This window comes from Orcinus orca, chromosome 13, assembly GCF_937001465.1.
Source record: "Orcinus orca chromosome 13, mOrcOrc1.1, whole genome shotgun sequence".
NCBI lineage: Eukaryota > Metazoa > Chordata > Mammalia > Artiodactyla > Delphinidae > Orcinus > Orcinus orca.
The window spans coordinates 31,136,833-31,162,675 of NC_064571.1; the positions used below are offsets into that span (position 1 = coordinate 31,136,833).

Genomic DNA, 25,843 nt, shown 5'->3' on the forward strand with positions numbered 1-25,843 from the left:
CATATACCTGGAGAAAACCATAATTCAAAAAGATACATGCACGCCAATGTTCATTGCAGCACTATTTACAACAGCCAGGACATGGAAGCAAAATGTCCATCAACAGAGGAATGGATAAAGAAGATGTGGGAAAAAATTGGAAAAAAATTAAACAAAGTGACGACATTGCCAACTGTTACACGATCTAAGAATGTCCAAACAATGGCAGCAAATGAGTAGCTGGAGAATAAGGGAATCGTGGAGTGAAGAGTCTTGGACTAGGATTTGGGAGATTTGGGATTAAATATTACTTTATTTATTATCATTATGCCAATTTTAAATGAAGGAATAGAAGCTCAGAAAGTTAACTAAGTCAACCAAAGATACCTAGCTTCTGAGTGGCGGGAATGAGATTGAAATGCAAAGCACTGAACAACTCAACTGACATTTCTCACTGCAGATATCCAACTGCCTTCTTGATATATCTTTTTGAAGTCTAACAGGCATCTTAAACTGGACTGGACAAAATAGAGCTTTGAATTTCTCTGCCTGCCCTCCTAATTCACTTCCCCACAGATTTTCCCCATCTCAGTTATGGTATCATCCTATCCATCCAGTTGCTCAGGCTTCAAACTTAAAGAACCATCCTTGATTTCTTCTAATTCATCTAATTCATCGGTAGGATCTACAAGTTCTATCTCTAAAACATATCCTGCCACTAATACTGTTCAACTATCATTTTTTACCCCAACTATGGCAACAGCCTCTAAATTGGTCTTCTAGAACAACATATCTTTAAGTAGGGACATCAGGTGCTCCTGAGAACTCTTGCCTCCTTTATAGTCCATCCTGCATACAGAAGCCAAAGTGGACTTTGTAAAGTGTGATTCAGACCCGGCCATACCTCAGTTTAAAGTCACCCAAGGCCTTCTCTTTATAACCAGAAAAAAAATCCACTGTCTTGAAGTGCCCATGCACTCATTCCCCTGCTCCCCACTCTCCCCTTCGTTCCCTACTCCGAGCCATGTTGGCTTTTCTGCCTCTTAGACAGTCAGCTCCTTTCCATCTCAGGATTTTGACATCAGCTTTTCCTTATCCACATATCTGCCTCCTACTCATCATTCAAGTAACAATCAAAATGTAACGGCAAAGTGACTACCTTAGTTAAAGCAACCCCCTCACTCACTCTGAATGGCGTTTCCACATTTTATCTTCTTCTTAGTGCTATCACTTCTTGAAATCCCAAGAGATTGAAGCCTCACTGAAGACATAGACTCTGTTTCACACACTTTAGTATTTCATGCCCAGAATGGTACCTGTGTATATTTGGTGTTTAATAAATATTGTTTGATTGACTGAATTAATGGGTTATTTGCATCCTAAGGTAACCTTTCAGAAATGATGAACAAACTAGTGAAACAATAGAACATTCTCTTTCTAAATCCAGGCATATGAACATATTGCGAGTTTGGTTCCAGACCATCTCTATAAACCAAATATCGTAATAAAGAGAGTCACATGAATTTTTTGGTCTCCAAATGCATATAAAAGTTATGTTTACACTATGTTGTAGTATATTAAGTGTGAAATAACATTATGTCTAAATAAAAAATGTACATACCTTAAAAAAAAAGATGTGGTACATTTATACAATGGAATATTATTCAGCCATAAAAGGAATGAAATAGTGTCATTTGCAGAGATGTGGATAGACCTAGAGATTTTCATACAGAGTGAAGTAAGTCAGAAAGAGAAAAACAAGTATCATATAATACTGCTAGAAAAATGGTACATATGAACTTATTTGCAAAGCAGAAATAGAGACACAGATGTAGAGAACAAATTTATGGATATCAAAGGGGGAAGGGGGGTGGGATGAATTGGGAGATTGGGATTGACATATACACACTACTATATATAAAACAGACAACTAATGAGAACCTACTATATAGCACAGGGAACTCTACTCAAAGCTCTATGGTGACCTAAATGGGAAGGAAATCTAAAAAAGAGGGGACACATGTATATATATAACTGATTCACTTTGCTGTACAGCAGAAACTAACACAACATTGTAAAGCAACTATACTGCAATAAAAAAAATTTTAATAGAAAAAATAAGTGAGAATGTTTATAATGAATTGATCCCAATTACAGGAATTTCTATAGGCTCTACTTCAGGAATAAAGACGATCTCAGGAGAAGGAAGACTGGTCTACAAAACAAAACAGTCAACGTGGGCATAGCTAAAAGAAAAATCAATTACTTAAAAAATAATATTGCTTTAAAAGTGTCGTTTATAGAGGTAGAGCTAAAATATTGAACAAAAGTTTATAAATTGGTAAGTGACTGGAATTAAAGCATCCAAAGTTCCTTGTAATATTTTGGAGGAGGCTATAAATACCAATTAAATTTAGACTTTACTAAATTGAATATACATGTTAAAGTTTCTATACTAATCCCTGAAGGAATAGAAACAATGTATAGCTTTGAAACTGAAAAGGGAAAAAGGAATGAAAAGATGGGGGCAGGGGGTGGGGGCAGGTGAATCTTTCAATCCAAAAAAATTTTAAAAAGAGGAAAAAAAGAAAAGGGCTGGACAGTAGAATAAAATGGCAGAAATAAATCCAAATATATCAGTAAGACACAATTAATATATTAGACTGTCCAACTCTCTAATTAAGAGCTTATGTCAGAATGTATTAAAAAAAACCAGACTCCATCTATTTGCTGTTCATCAGAGAGACACCTAAAACATAAAATTACAGAAAAGTTGAATGTAAAAAGAAAAAGATATACTAGGAAAACATCAAGCAAGAGAATATGGTATAGCTATGTTAACATGAGACAAAACAGACTTTAAGGCAAAACTCATTAGTAGAGATTTTAAAAGGTAAAGAGTCTGGGTTTACTACATATCATTAAAAGATTCAATTCTCTAGGAAGATATAAGAAATCTACAGTTGTTTGTGCCTAATAACACAGCCTCAAATATATAAAGGAAAAGTAGGCAGAAATAACAAGGAAGAACAAACATCACATCAAAGCAGGATGTTTTAATATCTCAAAAATTGATAAACCACACAAAACAAAATCACAAGAAAATAGATTTGAATAACACAGTTAACAAGTCTGATCTAAATGGACATGCTATATGTAAAACACATTGGGAGAATACACATTCTTTTCAAGCACACACAAGATCATTACAAAAATTGACCCTGTACTAGGCCATAAAGCAAGTGTCAAGAAATATTGCACACAGACCACATTCTCTGAACCATAGTACTGTTAAGCTAGAAACCGATAAAAAGATAACTTAAAACATAAGTTAGGAATTTCTAAAACATACTTTTAAACAATTCAGGTGTCAAAAAGAAATATGACAGAAATCAGAAAATACTCAGGACTAAAAAACAACAAAAATACCACTTACCAAAACCTGTGGGATGCATAAAGCAGTACTTCGAGGGAATTCTATAGCCTTAAATGCTTACATTAGAAAAGAGGAAAGTTTGAAGATTGATGAACTAGGCATAGCTCTTAAGAGGTTAAAAATATAACAAGCTCTCTAAAACTCGAAGGAAGAAGATAATAAAGAAAAGAACTAGAAACTAGAAAACACGGAAACAATAGAGCTAAATCAACAGACATAAAAATTGGTTCTCTGAAAAGACTTTTACAGATCTGACAAATTTTGGCAAGAATAATAAAATATAACCTTAGGAATGAAAGGGAACATAAATAGAAGAAGAAAATTTTTCAAAACAGTAAGAGGTTATTATGAAAAACACTATGTCAATAATTTTTAGCAAGAAATGGATTAATTCCTATAAAATATAAATCACCAAAAACGACTCACGTAGAAACAGAAAATCTCAAAGGTCCTATAAACATTTTTAAAATTTTTATCAGCAGTTTAAAATATCCCCGAGAAGAATGCTAAGTCTAGACAGTTTTACAAATGAATCTACCAAACCTTCAGGCAACAGATAATTTCAAGCTTTTATCATTTATTCAGAGACTAGAAAAAGAGAAAATATGCCCCAAGTCATTTTATAAGATTAATATTACCTAGATACCAAAACCTGAAAAGAACAGTATCAGAAAAAGAAACTCCAGGCCATTATCACTCATAAAGATTGATGCAAAAAAATTCCTAAAGTAAACATTTGCAAACTGAACCCAACAATGCAGAAAAAAGACAATGTAACATGACCAGGATAGATAGTTTCAGAACTGCAAAGTTGTTTCAGCATTTTAAAAAATCTATTAATGGGGGCTTCCCTGGTGGCACAGTGGTTGAGAATCTGCTGCTAATGTGGGGCACACGGGTTTGAGCCCTGGTCTGGGAGGATCCCACATGCTGCGGAGCGACTAGGCCCGTGAGCCACAACTACTGAGCCTGCGCGTCTGGAGCCTGTGCTCCACAACAAAAGAGGCCGCGATAGTGAAAGGCCCGCGCACCGCGATGAAGAGTGGCCCCCGCTTGCCACAACTAGAGAAAGCCCTCGCACAGAAACGAAGACCCAATACAGCAAAAATAAATAAATTAATAACCTCCTACCCCCAACATCTAAAAAAAAAAAAATCTATTAATGTAATTCACCACATTAACAGATTAAAGGAGAAAAATCATATGATCACCTCAACAGATCCATAAAGAACACTGAATAAAATTTAACATCATTCATCATAAAAACTCCTAGCTAGCTAGTAATCACTCACCTGATAAATTTCATACTCAGTGGTGGAACATAAAAATATTCTATTTTATGGATAAAGAAGATGTGGTACATATATACAATGGAACATTACTCAGCCATAAAAAGGAATGAAATTGGGTCATTTGTAGAGATGTGGATGGACCTAGAGACTGTCATACAGAGTGAAGTAAGTCAGAAAGAGAAAAACAAATATTGTATATTAACGCATACATGTGGAATCCAGAAAAATCCAGAACCGGTTTGCAGGGCAGAAATAGAGACACAGATGTAGAGAACAAACATGGACACCAAGGGAGGAAAGTGGGGGGGGAGGGAGGTGGTGGTGGTGGGATGAATTGGGAGATTAGGACTGAAATATATACACTAATATATATAAAATAGATAACTTATAAGAACCTGCTGTATAAAATAAATAAATAAAATAAAATTCAAAAAAATATATTCCATTTTAAATTAGAGCAGATAAGAATACTATTATCAGTTACATGGAATATTAAACTTGTGGTCCCAGTCAGTGCAATCAGACAAGAAAAGGAAATAAGAAAAAGAAATTAAAAGTACACAGAAGGGCTTCCCTGGTGGCGGCGCAGTGGTTGGGAGTCCACCTGCTGGTGTGGAGGACCGCGGATTCGTGTCCCGATCCGGGAGGATCCCTCATGCCGCAGAGCGGCTGCACCCGTGAGCCATGGCCACTGGGCCTGCGTGTCCGGAGTCTGTGCTCCGTGGCGGGAGGGGCCACAGCGGTGAGAGGCCCGCGTACTGCCAAAAAAAAAAAAAAAAAAAAAACACGGAAAAAAAGTACACAGAAGAATCAAAAAAATTTAAAGAGCTGGTTCTTTGGATGAAAAACAACCATAAAATTGATGAAATGCTATTAAGCCTAATGAAGTTAAAAAAAAAAAAAAACAATAAACATAAATTACAAAATTAGAAATGAGGATAAAAAACAGAACAGATACAGAAGGATTTTCTTTTATTATAGTAATATGTATAAATCTGTACTAATGTTATAAGCAATATCTGAAGACATCTAAGGCACTAAATTGATTGAAGAAGTAGAAAATGATCAAAGAATCCCCTCGCAAAAATGGTGCTGGGCCCAGTCTTACAAATGAGTACAGAGCAGATGCATCTTATACGATTGTATAAGGTATGCATTCCTGAAGATCTTCTAAAATTCAAAACTCACATCATATAACACCATTTTCAAAAAAAGGTGATGGGTATCCTGTTTACCAGCTAAATCATAAATACAATTCATTTGGCCTCCACCTTTTAAATTTCATGACTGTTAATCATTTTTTAAATGTAGATTGATTCACAGTATTACACATTTTATACATAAAACAAGACTATTAAAATGTTTATATCATGTAATTTTCAACTTGCATAATTCATATTCATAAAGAACGGCTCTCATGTATTTTCAAACCTTTAAACAATCATTCTCCTGCCACAGAGACTGTTCAAGAGCACAGGAAATGAGAGTACACTTCAAAAAATATTTTATAAAACTATTATAACCTTGATATCAAAACCTAACAAAGACAACCTAAAAGTACTACTTATTAATAAAGATGCAAAAATCCCATATAAATAATAACAAATCTAACTCAGTAATATATACTAGATGTTATCCTTACAAACTTCCCCTTAACCAGGATTAACAAATGCTACCCATTCTCTCTGCTAACGATCTAAGGTCCAGAGCAGATGCAAGCCTGCAGCTAACCTAATTTATCCACTGCAGCTCCCAGCAGATGAGCTGTATGTTTACCAAGAGTTAATTGTTTGTTCCCAAATCTGTTTATGCCAGTTGTACTAATACAGTAATTAGATCAATAAGTAAATATTATAAAAATATATAAAATTTGAATTTAAAAAGAAAGGGCATTTTATCTATGAAAATGAACTTAATGTTGATTTTTTTTTAATTATGAAAATTCAGTATGAGTGAGGTGGACAAAAAGGTGAGGGGGATCTGAAATGTTAAAAAAAACTCCATGTTCAGAGTCTTTTGCAGCTATCATTAAGAGCTCATCAAACTTTAATAAACCTAAAGGAAAAATCATAGCTAATGCATTATGAATGTGGTTTATACTGGAAAGACAACATGACATTTGAATAGCAGATCCAGATTCAAAGAGGTCTTGGCACATGTCAAATGATTGTCAAATGAAGATACATGGATATGATTAAAAAAAATGTTCGTGGTACTTATATTTGACTTTTAATGAATCCCTATTTAACCGACTTTAATTAGCCAACCAACTACCTATCTTGATGGACTGCATAAGAGGACTTCAACTGTAGTCAACTATAATACCACGACCAATTGACTCATTTGGGTTTACCCCAGGAATGCAGGACAATTATACATACATATATATGAGTGTGTGTGTGTGTGTGTATATATAAAATATATATATATAAAACGGACAATGGAAAACAAAATGATCATCTTGATAAATGCCAAATGCCATTGGATAATCAGTTGGCCATAAGATGTTATGGGAAAACCCGAACGAACTTTCTGGCCAGCCCAATATTAAACTTCCATATCTAATTTTTAAGTTATTAATAAACTAATAATACAGGACACAACCTGACAAAATCAAGAATATCTATCCGAAACTACCAATCATTATCATAATGGAAAAATGACAGAGACCTTCTCATTAGAATCAGTAACTAAATAAGTTTGCTCACTAGCAACTCCATTATCAAATGTCATTCTGGAAAAAGGAATAAGGTATAACTATTAGAAAATGCCATGTTTATTATTGTTTGAAGAAGACAATCTTATCTACCTGAAAAACTCAACCGAATCAATTAACCAGTGTCAGAAGTAATAAAGGTACTTAACAAAGCGTCTGTTTCAAAGTAAATATACAAAAATATTGTTTTTCTATATTCTAGCAATAGCTAGTTATACAAAGTCATAATAAAAAAAAAGATATTCCATTCAGACAGCAACAAACACTATAAAATGCCTAGGAATAACTTAACAAGAAATGGACTACACCTATTTAAAGTAAACTAAAAATAACTCCTCTAAGGGACAAAAAATAAGACAATAGTGGAAATTAAGAAATGAAATGTCCAATGATAGGGGAATAGTTTATGATTGTCCATACAACAGCATGACATGCAACCATTTTTTAAAGAATATAAAGACATGGAAAAACATTTATAATACATTTTAAGTACAAGAAAATGCAGATTTTTTAAAAAGTACAATATGATCTTGATTTTGTAAAAAAATAAAAGTACGCACATGTGCATAAGAGATATCTAAAAATGTAGGCACATCAAAGTCTTAACAGTGCTTATCTCCAACTGGTAGGAACACAGGTGGTTTTAACTTTCTGCCTTACACTTTTTTGTGTTTTCTATATTTTCTACAATAGATAAATCAGAAAACATTTAAAATGTAGAGTGCCTCTGCCTAGAAGCCATAAAACACCCAACACAGCAATGCCTCCTCTTGGCACCATGAATGGAGTTTAACTTTCAGCAAGTCCTATCTCTTATGTCCCCCCTACAAGTCTGGGGCTCCCCTTGACTTCATGAGTGCATGTTGAAGGACTCTCGACCCATAAAGATAATACCTAAGGAATCAGCCCAGGAGGACAGAAGTATCCCCCCTGGCAAATGCAGGAGTGAACTGTGGGCCCCAGCAGAGCTCTCAGAATCTGCTGGGGACAGCCAGGTTTCCGCAGTCACACACGTTTCATGCCTCTGGGAGGAGTAGAGAAAATCAATCTGCCTTTGCCCACAGAGGCCTCTTGTGTCCCACGTCCCAGCGGTCAGGGTCTAGAGACTTCCCTGTTTCCACTGGTCCATGCTACCCCATGCAGGGAAACAGGATTAAGGTAAATCCCAGGATGCACCGAGAGATAATTCAGGGATGTCTGTTTCTGCAAATCGTCCCTCAGCTTTCTCCCTACCCCTCCATCACCGCACAGGACAGGTAACTGTTTTCTGCCAGGGCTCAGAAAACTCCTTTCTTCCCCTCCCATCCCCACCTCCTCTGTTCCCTTCCTAACTCCTTACCCCCACTCAGCCCCCCCGGGAAAATCAAGGTGCCCACAAATAGGTAAACAATACATACATGACGACTGGATGGAGAAGACGCCATGTTAGTGGGGGCGAAGCCCGACAGACCATCTGCAAGCTACAAATTAAACACGCTGGTTAGCGACAGGATTAGAGAAACCAGGGGAAACTGCATGATCCCGAGGAAGCAGAGCTCTCCAACCAGGCACCCTGTGCTCTCTCTCCAGGGAGGCTGCAAAAGTTGTGCGAGAAACGCGTGCTTTGGAGTTGGACAAGTGTGGCTCCGAATCCTGGCCTCATTGCTTTACCAGCTACGTGACCTTGGACAAGCCCCCTGACCTCTCTGAGTCAGCATCTCCAGCTGGAGAATGGGAACAAAGCCGTGTGCTGTCACAGAGCAGCAGCGAGTATGGATGACGTGAAGGCCATGCACACCTAGGACAGGGTGAGGCACGTGGGAGGGGCTCAGCCAATACCTGTCTCATGCCTGCTTTCTCACTGCCCTGGGCACCACTGACTCCATGCCACTCTCACATGCCCTCCCTGCCTTTCAAACTTCCTGACCTCAGACATACTCCAAGCTCCCCACCATCCCTGGTGGTTTCTTCTAACAACTGAGTCACACCAACCCCTGCTTGGGCACTATTCCTAAACCAATGCAGGTTTCTGAGTCTTCTGTCCTCAAGGACAAAACCAGGGCATCATGTGGCTTCCCCCAAACCAGGGGAGCTTTCAGAGTCTCATAAACACGCCACCCCTATACTACAGAAACCTTGCTGCATTCTTTTCTGGCATCAGATCCTTGCCTGCAATCTCCTAGTACAGTGAATCCATAATGTATAGGGTGCAGGGTCCAGGAGGGCCTTGTTGGGGTCAGGACTGAAGGTAGGGTGACTTTTTCAGGGGCCACTACAATAGTGCCGGAGGAGGTGATGGAGCTGTGGGTGGACGAGTACCAGTCTAGGTGGATGAGGCCAGGAGATGCCTTCCAGGCAGAGGAGACAGCAAGTGTGAAGGGTAGAGAAATAAAGCAGCACTGCCAGTTTAAGAGAGAGCAAACGGTCCAGGAAGGCAGGCTTGGGAGATATGGTGGAGGGATGAGCAGACCAGCGGGACCCTCTCTTCCTTTGAGTCTGGGGCAGGGGGCTCTGGGAGACTCCCCAGGAGGCCAAGCCCTTGGAATCGACCAGATGAACTCCACGTGAAGCCCCCAGCTGCCCAGAGACTGGCCCAACCAGGCAGTAGCTCTGCCCCTCTTGTTCTCCTCCTGAACCTCACAGAAGCCTTATTGTTATTTTTAATACAGTTCGTTTTTAGAAAGGTGAGAGGGAAACCGGCAGTTCACCAGTGCAAGAGGGAGAAAAAATAAAGCTAAACATAGTGCTCCAAAGGTCTGGGCCAGCTTCCGAAATTACATGTTCCCCTTTGGGATTTGGACATAATTTGCCGCTCCAGTTCTGGGAGCACGTTCCCACCTTCACGGCGTCCCAGAGACTAAAACCGGAGCAGGTGGCTCAAAATTAGCCCGAGCTGGGAGCCGGGGAGCAGCTGGCCCCAGCACCCCACCCCACTCCACCCCACCCCACGGGTGTGGGGAGCAGGCCTTCTGATGCCTCCTGCACGCTAGCCTGAGTTTCCCCTACAGCCTCCCAGGCCCATCAGACACACACACACACACACACACACACACACACACACACACACACACGGTGCACCATCAAACACATGCAATCAACACACATGCTGTCAACACACACACACACACACACACACACACACACACACCTCCCACCACCAAGCCTTTGCCCCAGCTCCTCTGCCCACCAGGAAAGGCCTCCTCTCCCCTCTGCTGTTCTAACCCCTCTCGCCAGCCCCCTGGGAGAAGCTTTCCTGATGATTTAGCCCACGCTGACCTTGTAGGGCCCAGAGTCCAAGATCTTGGTGTCCTTGCTAAGCAAGCATTCACTGCTTTGCTATCACTCTGTGCATCTCATCTGGATCTGCAACATAGCCCTCCTCTCTCTGTCAGCCAGAGGGAAGACTTCCCGAGAGCGCTCTTCCCCTTTATCCCTCCTCAACACACACATGTTCTCCACCCCACGGCCTGACTTCAAGAGGAGACCCCTACCCAGGGTGATCTCTCAGAATGATAGGCAAGCGTCACCCTTGACCTGAAGGTCGGTGATGCGTGGGATGGGCAGGGGGTGCCACCTCTACGTGAGCCTCAGGACCCCCTAGGAAATGGTGGGAAGCCCACTCTGGGTGCGTTCCTGCACTGCTTCTCTTCCCATTTTCATCATCAGAACACCAAGAACTAGCAGACTAGTCGACAAAGACCCCAAGTTTGTCTGAAATGTAAACATAGAGCCTGATTCATACTCAGAGGCAGAATCAGAGGCAGAGAGAGCAGCCTGGGGGGAAGGGAAGGACAGAGGAGGCCACGGTGGGAGCAGTTCATTCACAGCGTGCTCCTGGCTGGAGGCAACACCTATCTGTTCATTATTTTTCTATATTTTCCAAACTTTATATAATGGACATATATTTATAATCAGAGAAAAATGAATATATCCTTTATCTCAAGCAGAGCACTAGACGGAAGGAAACACCTCTGTGCCCCTCTCGGAGGACACCCCCAGCCTGCCCTCAGCAAGTTAGGTGTCAAGGCCACGATGCTTGCAGCACCACCACTACGCTTGCGCACATATCTGCTCCCAGCCCCCCACCCCACTTCTCACGCACACTCATGTGCACACACACCACACACACCCACACTGCCACCATCCCCAGACTACGGCACTAAAATCTACACAAAGACAGCCACACAGACCAAGAATACACTGTGGGGTTGCCATGCGAGAGTTGATCTCATCCCAGCCCCTGCCACAGAGAAGAGTCCAGGGGGCCAGGCATCTCCCTACTCCCAGAGACAGGTGCCCACCTACAAGGCCTAGAAGGCCAAGTGGACAGATCTGCCTCATACATCCGTTTCAGATCATCTCTAGAACTGGCCACTCTTGACAGACACTGAAACATTTCTAGAAACCTGAGAAATGCTTGGCCGTGGTTGTCAGCCAATGGCACGAGCATCAGGAAAGCCTGGGGTATCTTTTTCTAGTGTGCGGCAGCTCATCCCAGAAACTGGCCGACGATGGCGACAAGGTTCTTCAGCAGAGAAGAGGCAACTGAGCAAGGAGACGAAGCCGAATGTGGCAAGAGAGCATTTGGAGCTGGGGAGGAGCCTTCTGCTGGGTCCACAGCCAGAGCTGGTGAGCACAGCGATAGGGGCCGCATGATGGGGGTAACAATACGGGCGGCCTAGAGACACGGGCCGCACAAACACGAGCCAGCAAAATCCAAGTTCTGCCAGACTTCTCACCCCTCCTTCTCATCCCTCTCCTATCTGCACTGGGGAAGGGGCGAGGGGACAAGAGCCCAGCCAGAACTATCTGGAAAACCACTGGATCTGGAACCCACAGCCTCCTGGATCAGCCCCAAGATGCCCGGTCCTCCCAAGTCCTGCACAGGAGATGTGCAAGACAGAGTGAGGGAAGGATCTCCTGAGCCAGCCAGATCGGATCAACGATCTCAGAGAAAAGCACGATACAAAATTGCTTTTTCCCCAAGCCCCCAGCAGACCCCATCAGGACAGGGCTTCCCGAAGACTGGGACTGATCTCCCTGCGGGCCTCGGGGCTCCTTGAGAATAGGGTTATGTCTCCTCCATCAGACAGGGAGCTCGATGAGGGCAGGATCCAAACCTCCCCCACCAGAGCAGGCGGATCTCACTTCCTCCTCTCCCTACCGACCTCCGAGGTCCTGTGAGCCCAGGCCCTCCCCGCGCGGGCATGCCTCCACCAGCCCGAACCTCAGCTCCCCGCCCTCTGCCCGGCCAGCAGCTCTAGCCGCATGCTCCCACCAAGAGTGCAGCCCCTGCTCTGGATCAGACCCCGGGCCCCGGTTCACTCATGTCAACGCCGTAAGGACGTCCAGCCTGGGCCTCCTCACCGTCTGCCTCTGGTTGTGCTTGTAGCCAGCAGGACCCAAGAGAGTCCCTCCCCATCTGAGTCTGTAGACATTTTGAGGGCAGCACACACAGAACGGAAATCCTGCTGGGCAAGCTCTACGCTTCCCTGCACAGACTCAGACGGCCCGCTGACGGGGGTGGGGGAAGCGGGAGCCAGCACTGGGCGCCCGGGAGCTTGGGGCTAATTAGCTGCCTCATTCAGCTATGAACACCCACCCAGGCCAGAAGGTACTAGCCTTGAGCGTAGCTGAATTCTGTGTATTTGCAATTTCCATTTGGGTTTCCCCAGTCAAGAGAAGCTCCTCCTTAGACCCCTACAGAGAGTAGGCAGGTAATCGACCCAGCCACCCAACTACTTATGCATCCATCCACTCATCCGTCCATCCATCCATCCATCCATCCATCCATCTACCCATCCACCCAGGCAGACTTTCTTCGAACGCCTCCTCTAAGTCAGGCCCTGTGCTGGTCACTGGGGACACAAAGAGGAATGAGCCCTAGTCACTTCCCTGAGCCTAGTCTAGGAAAGATGCTGCACGACTTAAGGCAAGCGCAGTGGCCAAGATAGAGACAGGACTTGCAGAAGAAGTGGAGGAGCCAGGGCAGAATCCTGGAAGGAGGTGGCCACACCTAGGCTGAGTCTTAAAGAATGACTGGGAGCTGGCCAGAAGGTGCTCCCAGCGGAACGCGTGCTGGGGTGGGGCCCTGGAGAGCCATAGAGGCGGGAGGAACGGAGAGCTGGGGGCTTCTGAGGACGCTTAGCACCAGAGAACTGTAAAGCAGCTATGAAGCTCTTGTCTCAGCAGCAGCGAGGCCCAGGACTGAACAGCAGAAATGTCCCCATGGAAGTGGCAGAAAGGTGAAGGAGATGAGCGTGTGAGAAAGAAGCAGAAATCAGTCCTGAATGTCAGAGGGAAGCCCCTGTAAGCACATCTCGGGGAGAGTCTCGAGGACCCTGAGCCCAACCCAACACCCAAGTTTGTTCTCTTGCTCTCAAGGCTAATATCTGACTGATGGTTTAGAAAAAAATAAAACCCTCCCAAAATGCCACCCCCTCCCCAGTGAACAAACAGGTTGTGGGCCTGAGCACAAGTACTGTCTACACGGGCTGGGAGGCTCTGCCTCCGGGCAGCCCAGAAGCTCTGGGAGCCCCACGTGCCAGGGGTGCGGCCAGAATCAAGAGAAGCTGAGCGGAGGGTGACAACCTGGAACAGAGGGTGACAACCTGGAACAGAGCTATTGCAGGCTGGTGCCCACAGTGAGGTCTTTCTCCATCTCCACTGCAGGAAGGACTGGGTGGTCTCAGCCGTACAGGACCCTGAGCCAGCCCAGGGCCCAAGGTGAAGAGAGTGCTTCCCCCCTCAATAAGAGATGCCACAGACCTCTTGCCATGCTGTTTGGCACTGGTGTCTGGGTCACCAGCTCGCCCAGTTGTGGAGCACATAGCCAGGGGCTGCCTCTTACCTGCCGACAGGGTTGGACACCCTTGCAGTAAGGCCCCTCTCCTGGCCCCCTTCCTCTCCTGCAGGTGGAGGCAATGGGGTGAGAGGGACCACTGGCTTGGACACACACCCCTCCTTCAAGCTGCCTGCCAGGTGCCACAGAGCACAAGCCCATAGATGAATCTGCCCCCAAGGAGGGCCCTAGCTGGGTAAGGCGATGGGGCTGGGGCACCCCAGAGGCTACCGGTCACTCCCCACCCTGTCCTCCTTCTCTCTCGTTCGCTCCTTCCACCCTGATTTCCTGGGTGATTTCCAGGAGAGCGCCCTCCAGGTAGTGGGGCCATTTTTCTCATATGCTTTGGGGGAAATGATTGGGTCTTGACCAGAAGACCACACAGTCTCCCCTGCAACCCCCAACCTGCTCCCAACCAGACTGAAAGCTCCTAACGGGGGCCGTCCATCTGTAAGGTGTCCAGCCACCAGGCTGCAGAGAGAGTGTCCTATGGAGGCCGTGTGATAAGGAAGGGAGGGCCAGGGGCAGGGAGAGGGCAAGCAAGCCAGCTCTTGGAAGGAGCCAGTGTGTGTCCCCGGGGACCCATCGTACCTGGATGGGGATGAGAGGCTCCTTGTCGTCGATGTCAATCAACACATCTTCCCCAGGACTGAGTAAGCTCACGTCATCTGTAGGGGGAGCAGTGTCCAGGCCTGAGAGGGGGCTCCCTCAGGGGCTCACCCCTCCTGAGACACAAGACTCGGCCCTCTGTCTTGCCACACTTTTCACTCCGTGTCTCCCTCTTCCTCCCAGCCATCCTTCCCTCTCCCGGATCCCGTCACGCTCCCCGTCTCCCCAGTTCTCCCTCTAGCTCCCTCTTCATCCCACTGATCCCATAATCTCCCTCTCCCTCGGCCTTTTCCGCACCACACCCCACCTCAGCATCCACCCCCGCAACCTCTCCTGGGGGGCCCAGCCCAGGGCCAGACGGTGCCCTGAGGGAGACGAGATGCCCACCCGTCCTTCCGGTCATCTCATTCAGGGCCCGGTAAGCTGGGAAGTCCACCTGTCCCAGCCCCCTCTGCCTCCCCGCCCCCGTCAACAGCCCCTCCCCTACCTGGGCCGCCCTGTGGGGACGGACTCTCCTCTGAGTAAGGGTCGCACAGGAAGCTCTCCAGGGAGCGGATGGTACACTGGCCCACCACAGGCCGGCGGCCAAACTGGCGATTATCAATTACCTTGATCACGATGGGGGGACAGTAGAGCTCCTCCCTGGGCAGCATCTGGGTGGAGGGGGGGGGAAGCTCTGGGCAGCAGCCTGACCCCATCTCTGGGAGGTCTCAGAGGAAGTCGAGCCCTTCTTCCCAGGGCAAGTCCAAGGTGCAGAAAATGCTCTCAACCCACACATAACCCCCAAGAGCCAGCGATCCAAACGGGTGGTTTGCCGAGCCCAGGAGCTGGCCAGTGGAGCAGAAGCCACACGCCCCTTCTGTCTGCCTCTTGGATGCTGTATGCAGAGGCCGACTTCTCCCTCACAGTTTTACCTTCCAAACACATCCAGCTCAGCCTAAAGTTAAAACAAGTCTACTTTCCCTGAACCCTCACTGGCCGGGGAAGGGAAGAAGGGAGAAGTTGGCCCGGGACTCAACGTTTCTCGCAGACAGACCCCCCCAAGTGGATACTCAAGAGTTGGCTTCCAGACCCAGATTCTTCTCCCCCCAACCCTAAAAGCACTTTGAACACAACTTGAAATAATTTATATGCTCTCCTTCGGTGGCGGCTTTGGCTCAGCCAGGAGGAGGCTCCTGTTGACAGCCACTGGGCCTGGAATTTCTATAGTACTTTCATCTTGCAAACCATTTTCCTTTCCTCAGACTTGCCTTACTCTGGTCACTAGGCCCAGGCAGCCCAGGTTGCTGGAAGGAGCTGAGGCCTGAGGGCTGCGGGGGTGAGCCCCTCCGCGGGGGCCCAGGCTGGGGGAGGACCAGGTCCTGGGAGGTTTGGAGGAATCCTGGAAGCTCAGAGACCTGGCAGGGGGCACCGGGGCAGGGCTGAGGCCGGCCCTGAGCGGGGAAACAGCCACGGATGGGTCCTTGGGAGTTCCGTGGACTCAGGATCTGAGGAGGAGGGGCCGAGCTGGCCCCCTCTGCACTGCTCGCAGGCTTCAACTCCTCCAGGGAGGAGAGAGCATTTCCTCCCATTCTCCAGTGAGGTGGGAGCGATGCCGTGACCCACTCAGAATCCCGCAGGGAGCCAGACCCCAAGCCGCCTGGGGCCGCAAGGAAATTCTAACCACCAGGACTCCGGAAGGGGACGGCGGGGAGGTCGGGCTCACCACTTCCATGAAGAGGGTGCAGATGTCAAAGTTGGGGTTCTTCCGGAGGTTCTTGATGACACAGGACTGCACGGTCTGGCCCCCGCACTCCACCACCAGGCTGGGGGAGGACACGCTGGCCAGCTGGTAGCTCTTCATGTTCCGAAGGCCCCATGCCAGGATCTGGGGGCACGGAGTGAGGACAGCAGCTGGGAAGGCCCCAGGCCCCAGAAAGGCTGGGCCAGGAAGAGGAAGGGCCCGTCTGCCCACAGTCCCCACCCCACCACGGGGGCGGGCTCACCTCGATGGCGGTTCGCTGGAGAACAGGCTTGATGTTCTGGGGGACCATGTAGATGTTGGCCTCCCTCTGGGGTGGCGGGTAGGGTAGGTCCGTGTCCTCCGACTGCAGGGCAGCAGGTAGAATGGAGGCAAAGGCAGGAGGGAGACCAAGGCGGAAAGACAAGAAAGGAGGACAGACGGGATGGAAAGAAGGACATGTGGAGAGACACAGAAACAGAGCAGCGGGGACACAGAAGTGCGCAGACAGAAATGAGAGAGCAAAGTCAGTTCCTCAGGCACCATCTCCTCCAGGATCACAATTCTAGCACCTTGGCCCCGGGTTCAGGTGATCCTGTTTCAAATAAGCCCCGGGGCACCCCTCCTCCCACCCACGAGCTGCTCAGGGTGACCCCGTCCCTGTCACACATACACTTGTGCACACACGTGCACACACATGCACTGCCCCGTCCAACCTGACACGTCCACTTCAGCCCCTCTCAGTCCCGAGAGGACCACGTGCCCTCCTGCTAGCCTGATTCTCCTGCCTCCTGGCTCAGACCCTCCCGACTTACCACCCGCCCTGGTGTTCCGTCTCCAGCCCCAAACTCACACCTGTCCTGAGGTGTGACACATCTGAACAGAATGCTTGCACTGTGGGCCAGAGGGGGTATTTACAAATAGGAGAAGGGGACAGCAAGGCCCACCATCCAGGGGCACCAAAGGGCCTACTGGGGAGGCTCCTTCACACCACGGACCAGAGATGAGCGTGGCCTGTGACAACCCTACCTGCTATGGGTTTGCCAAAAAGACTTGGGCAAGAGTCCTGAAGAAATACATAGGGAAGCAGGCGGGGCAATGGAGGCAGGTATTACTGTGGATTAGACAACTACCAAGTCTGACAGTGGTTAGAAACACGGGCTCTGGGTATAGATCCTGACTCCACTACTTACTGAGTAAAATAAGTTATGTCACTTCTCTGTGGCTCCATTTTCTTCATCTATAAAGTGATTATTAAAAACTATCAACCTCTGAAGGTTAGTGGGAGGCTTGGAGAAGTTAATACAACATTTAGAAGAGTGCCTGGTTCATGTAAACTCTCAATAGAAGCCCACATGGCACCTCTGTGACAACTAGAGAAGGATGACCCTTTCTTAAAACTCTTAACTTCCACATCAGAAAATCATCATAGTTTACTAGTTTATTAGAACAAGACACTTTACTGCCACCTACTGGAAAATTAAAATACATGATGTCTGCACTGGAAATCGCACGCCCTTAGACCCAGGGCTCTTCCGCAGTGCACAACCTGCACATCCGTACATGGAGGCCCTGACGCTCAGGAAATGTTAACTATAAATACAAGGGCTGTGCTGTGTGCTTTACAGAGCTTGCCTCAGGTAATTGCATTAATAAACGATGGAATCGTTGGATTCATTCTCCGAGTGACTTGCTCTGGGTTCCTTCTCAAAGGATGGTGCGTCCACCTACAGATGCTCTGACGCAGACGGTGGGAGCAGCTGGAGGACTGAAACACACCAGCTTCCTCCTGCCTCACCACTTCACAGCCAATCCCAGCTGTCACTCCTGCCAATGACACACTGATGATGCTACGCTTCGTGACCTGTGGTGGTAAGAAGCTCATTTCTAGAATCAAACCAGACCCTGGTCCTAGTCTGAACCCTGCAGCTCCTCAGCTATTTGACCTTGGGAAAATTATTCAACCTCTGTGACTCAGTACCCTCACATGAAAATCCGGGATAACAAAACTCTTACAAAATTTGTCTGAGAATTTAACAAGAGAACACATATAAAGAGTTTCTGGCACATAGAAGGTGCTTAATAAACAGCAGTGACTAAAATGAACACTGTATTGTTGGTGGTGCCACTGTTTCCATCACTCACGTTGTTGGTGATCCCCCAGGGACTTGAGCAGAGCTGAGCCATCAGAGGCACCTCTCAAAACAACGCTGGCTTCAGAACTATCCCTACGTCCCCAGAGCACAGAGTGAAGGAATTCATCATCTTCCTCCGGACCCACAATGCAGGTGACATGATATTTTTAGACTGGCTGAGCAGCGGATGCCATCAGGAGAAAGGGTGATGAACAGGGCTGCCATGGGCACAACTCCAGGGGGTGCTGTGCACGTCACAATCCACGTGAATGGTGCCCCTGGAGGCTGGAGGCAGAGCCCGCGGTGGCCTGGCTGCTCTGGGGCCGCCTGGCTTGGCGTCCAACCTTGGCACTCCAAGGCCACCTACTGCAACAGCTGTGCAGCAGGGGTCGCCTCTTTTTGAAAAAGGTTATACCTGAAGGCCTGCTGGTGGCCTGCTGGTGGCCTGCTCAAGGCTGATGCCCAACCCACAGTGGACCCAGGGCCAAAAGCCCATGACGAAAGGGACAAACAGAAGAGGTCAGGGAGGGAACAGCCCCGGGCTCCTGGGTGGGGAGGCAGAAAGACCAAGCCTTTCTCATAGGGCTGCAATGTTGTCCTGAAATCACCCAGGAAAACTCATGAATATACTTCCCCCAGAACATTCCTCTCCTGGTCCCCAGACTCTGGGCAGTGTCCCTTTGATTCCTTTTTGTCCCTCACTTCCATGTCCCGCTTTCCCTCTGGGCTCCTCCAGGTCCCCTGTGAGGATATTCCTCTCTCTGGGCAGACGCCCAGGCTCCCCACCACAGGAACCTGCTTACAGAGGAAGACAGGGACCAAGAACCTGGAGAAGACTGGGCTCCAGTACCGTTTGCAGGAGGCCCTGGAGGAAGACGGCGGGTGCACACAGCTGTGGAGCGCCAGGCCCGGCCGGCAGGAGGGAGAGACAAGCAGAGACAGCGGTTAGAGGCGCATCCGCAGGGCAGCTTATGAGGCACAAGGCCCCCAGTCTCATCCCAAGGCCACCTCCATCCACCATATCGTCCTCAGGGGTCCCAGGACATCCTTGCTCCCTGCACCTTGTTGCCATTCCCCAGAATCCCTGCCTCTGCAGGGGCTCCCCTACACCTGCCAGCTGCCACCAAGTCCTCTGTCCCCTCCCCACTGTGCGCACCGCCCCGCCTGTAGGCACCGCCCCCGCCTGTAGGCACCTCTCATTATCACTGAGCATCTACGCTGCCACGTGCTCTGGCTCCCTAACCCGGTCTCATCCAGTGCGCCCCAATTTTCCACACTATCTGCTGGATTTTTTCCTTGCATTTAAAGACAGTCTCAGGACGGTATCTCATCCACACCTTCTCTCTGTGTCCTCTCCTGCAGCCTGCCACCCTCTCCTCTCTCTCTTCCTGAAAAAGGCTGCCTCCATCCCCTGCCTCTCCCCCGCTTCCACACAGCCCTCTGCCCAGTGCACTCGCTCCGCCCCTTGCACCCCCTCCCTGGAAACTTCTCTCTCCAAAATTAACAACAACCTGCTTGTAGCCCAACCCAGAGGAAACTCACAGGCGCCTATCTCTCTCCCTACCTCAGCAGCATCTGGCCAGCTGACCTCGTCGTCCTGCCTAAAGCCGTCTGTCTAGCTCCTTACCGCTGGCCCCTCCACCCTCTCTACCCTCCGCTGGCTGTGTCTCCCTGGCAGCCTCCCTGCTGCTCCTCTGCCCATCCCTCCCCTAGGCTTTCTGCTCCCAAACATCTCTCCTAAGCCCCACACTCACATTCCAACCTTACCGCTACTTCATCCATGTGTCCTCCTGGCCTCTCACACCGAGCTTGTCCCAAACTGGATTCTCTAAGATCCCACCCCCCCGCCCCCCGCCAAAAACCTGCTCTCTTCAAATGTCATCTCAGAATCCAGCCCCACCATCCACCCAGATCTCCAAGCCAAAAACGCCACACCACCCTTGACTCTCCTTCCCCTGGATTGATCCCCAAGCCTTAGGGCTCTGTCTCCTAAATCTCCCCCAGGCCCACCCACCCATCTTCTTTCCTGGGTCTGGGTCACCACCATCTCTTGCCTGGATTCACCAGCTTCATCCTAAGTGATCTCTTGCATCTGGTTTTGCACATCCCCTTCCAATGAATGTATGCTGTACTCTGCAGCCAGGGAAGACTTTCTAAGAATGCCACTCTGTTTAAAACCCACCCACTCAGGATGAAGTCCAAACTCCGTGACGCAGCCTCCAAGACCCCTCATCTTCTAGCTCCTGTTGACCTCTCTGGTCTCGCCTCTCACCACCAACTTTCCCCTCCGGGACCCCAGGCAGTGATGGGCCACCTCCCCAGCCACGCTCAACAGCGCCCCCACTTCTGAACGCCAGCAGGTTGCAGGAGGTACCACACTCTCTGTACCTGTGAGGTTGGAGCTCACGGGTCCCTCTGTCTGAAAGGCTCTTCTGCCCACTTCATCTGGCTACCTCCTACGTGGACTTCATGTCCACTTAACCTGGAGCCACAGGTTTAAGTTAAGCACCCCACGGTTCCCAGAGCAACTTGTCCCATTGAAAGACACATCACGCTGGGTCATTTCTGTGCGTTCATTTGTCTGTGTCCCTTGTGAAACCAGCAATTCTGCACACGGGGACAACAGCTATATCCCCTGTCCAATAAATAAAGGCTTACGAACAGATTATTGAAGGCAGGGAGGGAGGGATGGCAGAGGGCGAACGGACAGGGGGATGGGGGACAAAGAACCGACTCCAACACTCTCCCATCCTTCCCAACGCTCTTGCCTGTGTCAGTCTTGCATCCTCACCAGCCCCTCCTTTCCCCGTGCTCGCTCATTCCTCCCTCTGTTTGAAGGGGCTTCCTTTGCCATCTTCCAGAATCTACCACATCTTCCAGGGCCTAGGTCAAACTCTACATCCTCCAGAAAATCTCCCCAACCACTCCAGAAACTCTTTAAACCCTACTCTCTGACTTCTTTTACCTCTAATTAAGCAACCCTGGGCTCTGGTTGCCCAAGGTCCTGACTGGTATCCCACATATCACGCTTGGGAGTCCTGTGACACCAGCCCGATGGCCACTCCTGTGCCCAAGTTTCTCAATTTTTTCTGGTCCAGCCCATCTGAGAGGCATGATATCTCCTTCCAGGACAGTGACCCTCAGTGGGGTGGGCTGCAGCGACCCCTATCAGCACTGCCAGGCTGGGAGGGGGTGGGTGTAGACTGAAAGCACCGCCAGGACATCCTGATTCACTGTCCCGTGTGTGCCGGGGGACTCCGAGGATCACAGAGCTCAGGGGCAGCCACACAATAGAAGGCTAATAAGATGACCCCTTCCGTGGCGGGGTCCATGCCTTCCATGCTCCTCCCCACCCACCCTGAACGCAGGGCAGACGTGGGGCTGCTACACTGACGGGGTTCTACAGGTGTGCAGGGCGCTTACCGAGACAGCTCAGACCAAGAGGACAAGGACACAAGGACAAATGAGGCTCTCTCCCCACCTTAAGCAGAATCCACCTCCTGCCTCCTTTCATCTATCCGTCCTGCTGGCCAGTTCAGTACAGGGAACTGAGGCCCCTGAGCCATGAGGGGGGCTTCCTCCCCCGGTCCCAGGGGCCACCACACTAGACAGACGTGCATTCCCAGGGCTGGGGCAAGTGTGGGCAGGCCCCTCCAGCCACCTAGGTCAGTGTTGCCACCGGTAGCCCACAGACCCCCTCCTCACACAGCAGGGCACAGTCAGGTGACCCTCTGGACACTCAGATCCGAGCTCCGCGGGGAGCTCCATGTGGGCGCAGCCAGGCGGGCTGGGAGGGCTCCACTGTCTGCCTGCCCCACCCAGCTCGTTAGGGACAGCATGCTGCTCTAATTACACTTCCCAGGAAAAACAGTGTTTTAAATTAAAGCCTTGGGGGAGGGATGGGGGATGGGGGACCACTGGGCTTATTCTCCTGATTGCAAAACACCAAATTTTTCCTTCTGGAGGATTTGGGGGTGCCGGAGAGTACCTCATGTACATCTCAGACTAAAAGCCATAGCCTGTTGCCTGGATTAGGAAGGGGATGGAGTGACATCTGGTTGGCCCCCAACTCACAGCAAAAAAGCCACAGAGGACGCTCTCCTTTCAACCAGGGCATGCCTCCACGGAGCGTGACAGGAGCATCAGAACCAAGGGTGATACTCCGAACCACGCCCCCTTAGGTGCTCAGGACCACAAGCCCCTGCTCCCACCTAAAGGGTTCCCAGATGGGGTCTCCCTCTGCACAGGCTCCACATCCTAGGAGCCCTCAATTATTAAGGAATCTGCCATCATCTCTTCTGCTGTGTGTGTGTGTGTGTGTGCGCGCGTGCACGCGTGCATGCTCTCGTGAGTGTACATAGTTGCACACACTCACACATGCCTGTGCACTCTCCATTTCTCAGGAAATCTAAAATTGCAGTTTCTTTGAACTCATTCCCCTTGGCAGCGCAGACCGCCTTTGTTCTCCAGACAAAAAGGAAAAGAAACGAGACAGAGGGCTCAGAAGAGGCGGGGAGAAGGAGGGAGAGAGGGAGCCTGGGCCAAGGAGCAAACAGAGGAAAAGGGAAATGCGAAGGGAGAGCTGGACAAGGGGAAGAGAAAGGCTCAGGAAGAGGGGAAACAGCAAGTGACAGACAGAAAGACAGGCTGGGAGCTGGAAAGAAACCCTCCCCTCCACCCGTTTAGGACCCTGGTCTCCCAGACACCAAAGCCTCAAAGACACAATGCAACAGTCCCCCTTCCCAACCAAGAGCCCCTGGAGAGAGATGCTCCAGGTGGGCAAACAGCCTGGGGGAGGGGAAATCTTGTTGCCCACCAAACTGGCCCCACGCGGTGACATGCACCCCCAGCCCGAGGCACTGCCACCTGGACCCCCAAAGAGAGCTCAGAGTCACCTCTTCCAGGAAGCCATCCCTACTGTCCTCCATCTGCTCTAGGAGAGCTCAGCCCCGGTAGATGCCTTTCACCTCATCCATGACACTGTCTCCCACACAGGCGTGGGCTGTGTGCTGGCCGGAAGGCAGTCCCCACCGAAGAGGCCATCCTTACACCATGCTTCAGAGTCACTCGCCCCTCTCCATTCCCTCTCTAGCCTAGGCCCCCATCACCACATCTGTCTCAAAAGCCTCCTAGCTGGTCTCTCCTGCCCCTCACTCCCCACTCCACACCTCTCTGCAGCCAGACGGCTTCCTAACACACCCATCTGTCCTCTCTGCTCCCAGACTTTTGAGGGCCCCCGTGGCCAGTGGCCCAGAAGCTAAGCTCCCGGCATGGCTTTTCAAAGCCCTCCAGGATGGCTGGAGCGCCCTTCACAGGGATCAGGCCGGGAGTCTGGAGGGGGCTGAATGAGGGATACCAGGCAGGAGCTCGGCCGCAGCAAAGAAGACAGAAAAATCTTGCTAAGGCGTCAGGCTTCCAGCAGGACCAGCAGCAGCAGCAGCAAGATTAACCTGCCTCCACCCCGCCCCTGGGGATTCTTAAAACCAAATAGGACGCAGGACCTCGGCATGAGTCTTAGCCTTCAAGTGCAGGGGAAGAAAGAGGCTGAGCTCTGGGCCCCAGGGCCTGGGCGGGAGCCCTCTGGGGATGAAGGGGTCACCAGGTCACCTTCTGGGGTGGTTCCCTGGACCAGCTGATCCTCCATCCATCCTACTGGGCCTGGGACCCTTTGAACGTGCTGGCCCAGCCCTGTGCCCAGCAGACCCCCAGGACTTGCTCTCCTCTGGCCCTGCTGACCCACACCCGCCTCAGCCTGTGGCCGGCTGGCCCTGCGGCAGGGCACTTGGCCCTCGTCAGGCTCTGGCCCCAAAGCTGCAGATTTTGATTTGCTTCCTGACAACAAGACCACAGCCAGATCCCTGCTCTTGGAATCTGAGCCTTCACTGTTATATATTACAAATCCAGTTATTAAGGATTTTAACTTTTTTTAATAACTCATCCCTGGGCTGGGTCTTCTTCAGAGCAGGCTGTGGGTTTTGGCCACAGAATGCTCTCAATCAGGAGAGAGGGCTCCGTGCTGCTTCCCTGGACAGGACTCTCGTCCCCTTTCCAAATCGGCAGTCTTTCGCAACTGCAGCCAGAAGCAGGAGGCTGCCTGTCAGGCGCAATTGCGGCCAGCTCACTTGGCGGACCCCACCTCGGTCTGGGAGCTGCAGGAAGTGAGGTAAGGGGCGCGGGGCCGGCGGATCCCACATCCTGACCCTGCACTTCAAGTCCAAATTGCACTGAAAATGTCAAATGGTGTTCGCTCGCAGCCTGGGGATTCCCTGACGGCAGGAAGTGGCTGCCCTTTTCCCACCCCCATCTGACCAGGGCTCTCCTTCCTGTCTCTCTGCCCAGGCCTTTGCCTCAGCTCACTCTTGAGGACCTGCTCACAGATGTGCAGGAGGCCATAAGGAAATGGGCTTCTCATCCTGCAGACCAAAGGGCATAGCCTTGCTCCATTTGGATGCAAACCCCAAACTTCTCCCAGAAGCTAGGAGTCCCCAGCCTGCCCCGTTCCCTAAAGCAGCCGGGCCCCAACCTGGTGCTTGGTCCCTTGGGCCAGAGGCACGTTCCCCACCTTCTTCCTAAGCACTACGACAATGTTCAGCTAACGCCACCTCCACCAGCAAGGCTTCCTTGACTACTCTGGTCCCTTAGGAACATTCTATTCTTGAAAACATGCCACTTGGTACTCAGCCGGTTGAGACCCCTGCTGTCCCAGGGGTCTGGGCAAATGTGGCTTCCAACATAGCAGCAATCCACCTAAGAGCCAGATTCACACCAGGACACACCCCAGGCAGCCCCGGATCCACGCAGAGTGTGGGAAATTAAATCCAGACAGGGGTCCACGTGACAGAGGCACACTGGAGTACCAGGAACCAGGAAGACTCCAGGCCATGGCCTTCATCTTCCCTCTGCTTCTGCCCACCTATCCCCAGCCACAGGCCACAGCTGTGAGGGGCCAGCTCACCTCTTCCAGGATCCCTGATGTATCCTGCACCTGGACCACACCATGGGACAGTCCACATCCAGGAGATGGTGGAGGGAGGAGAGGAAGGAGAGTAAAAGTTTACCATTAGTGACAAGGACCACTAGGCTGGGGCAGAGATCAACACGCCAGATGTCTCCCTACAAGGAGCAAACAGAAACCA

At 49.5% G+C, this 25,843-nt stretch overlaps 1 protein-coding gene across 21 annotated transcripts in view; it reads right to left on the reverse strand.

Moving 5' to 3' along the window:
* DYSF (dysferlin) overlaps positions 1-25,843 on the reverse strand; it is a 223,761-nt gene that overhangs the window by 54,874 nt on the left and 143,044 nt on the right. For 8 of the 21 annotated variants that reach the window (XM_004277066.3, XM_004277064.3, XM_004277060.3 and 5 more), the window contains 5 exons: positions 25,663-25,692; positions 16,838-16,939; positions 16,558-16,719; positions 15,340-15,505; positions 14,835-14,911 (listed from right to left, as the gene is read on the reverse strand). In XM_004277066.3, the coding sequence (XP_004277114.2) occupies positions 14,835-14,911; positions 15,340-15,505; positions 16,558-16,719; positions 16,838-16,939; positions 25,663-25,692 (537 nt within the window). Of the gene's footprint in view, positions 1-8,820; positions 8,884-14,834; positions 14,912-15,339; positions 15,506-16,557; positions 16,720-16,837; positions 16,940-19,557; positions 19,600-25,662; positions 25,693-25,843 lie in introns of all 21 variants that reach the window. The other 13 variants (XM_004277062.3, XM_004277058.3, XM_004277053.3 and 10 more) reach the window with 3 other exon arrangements.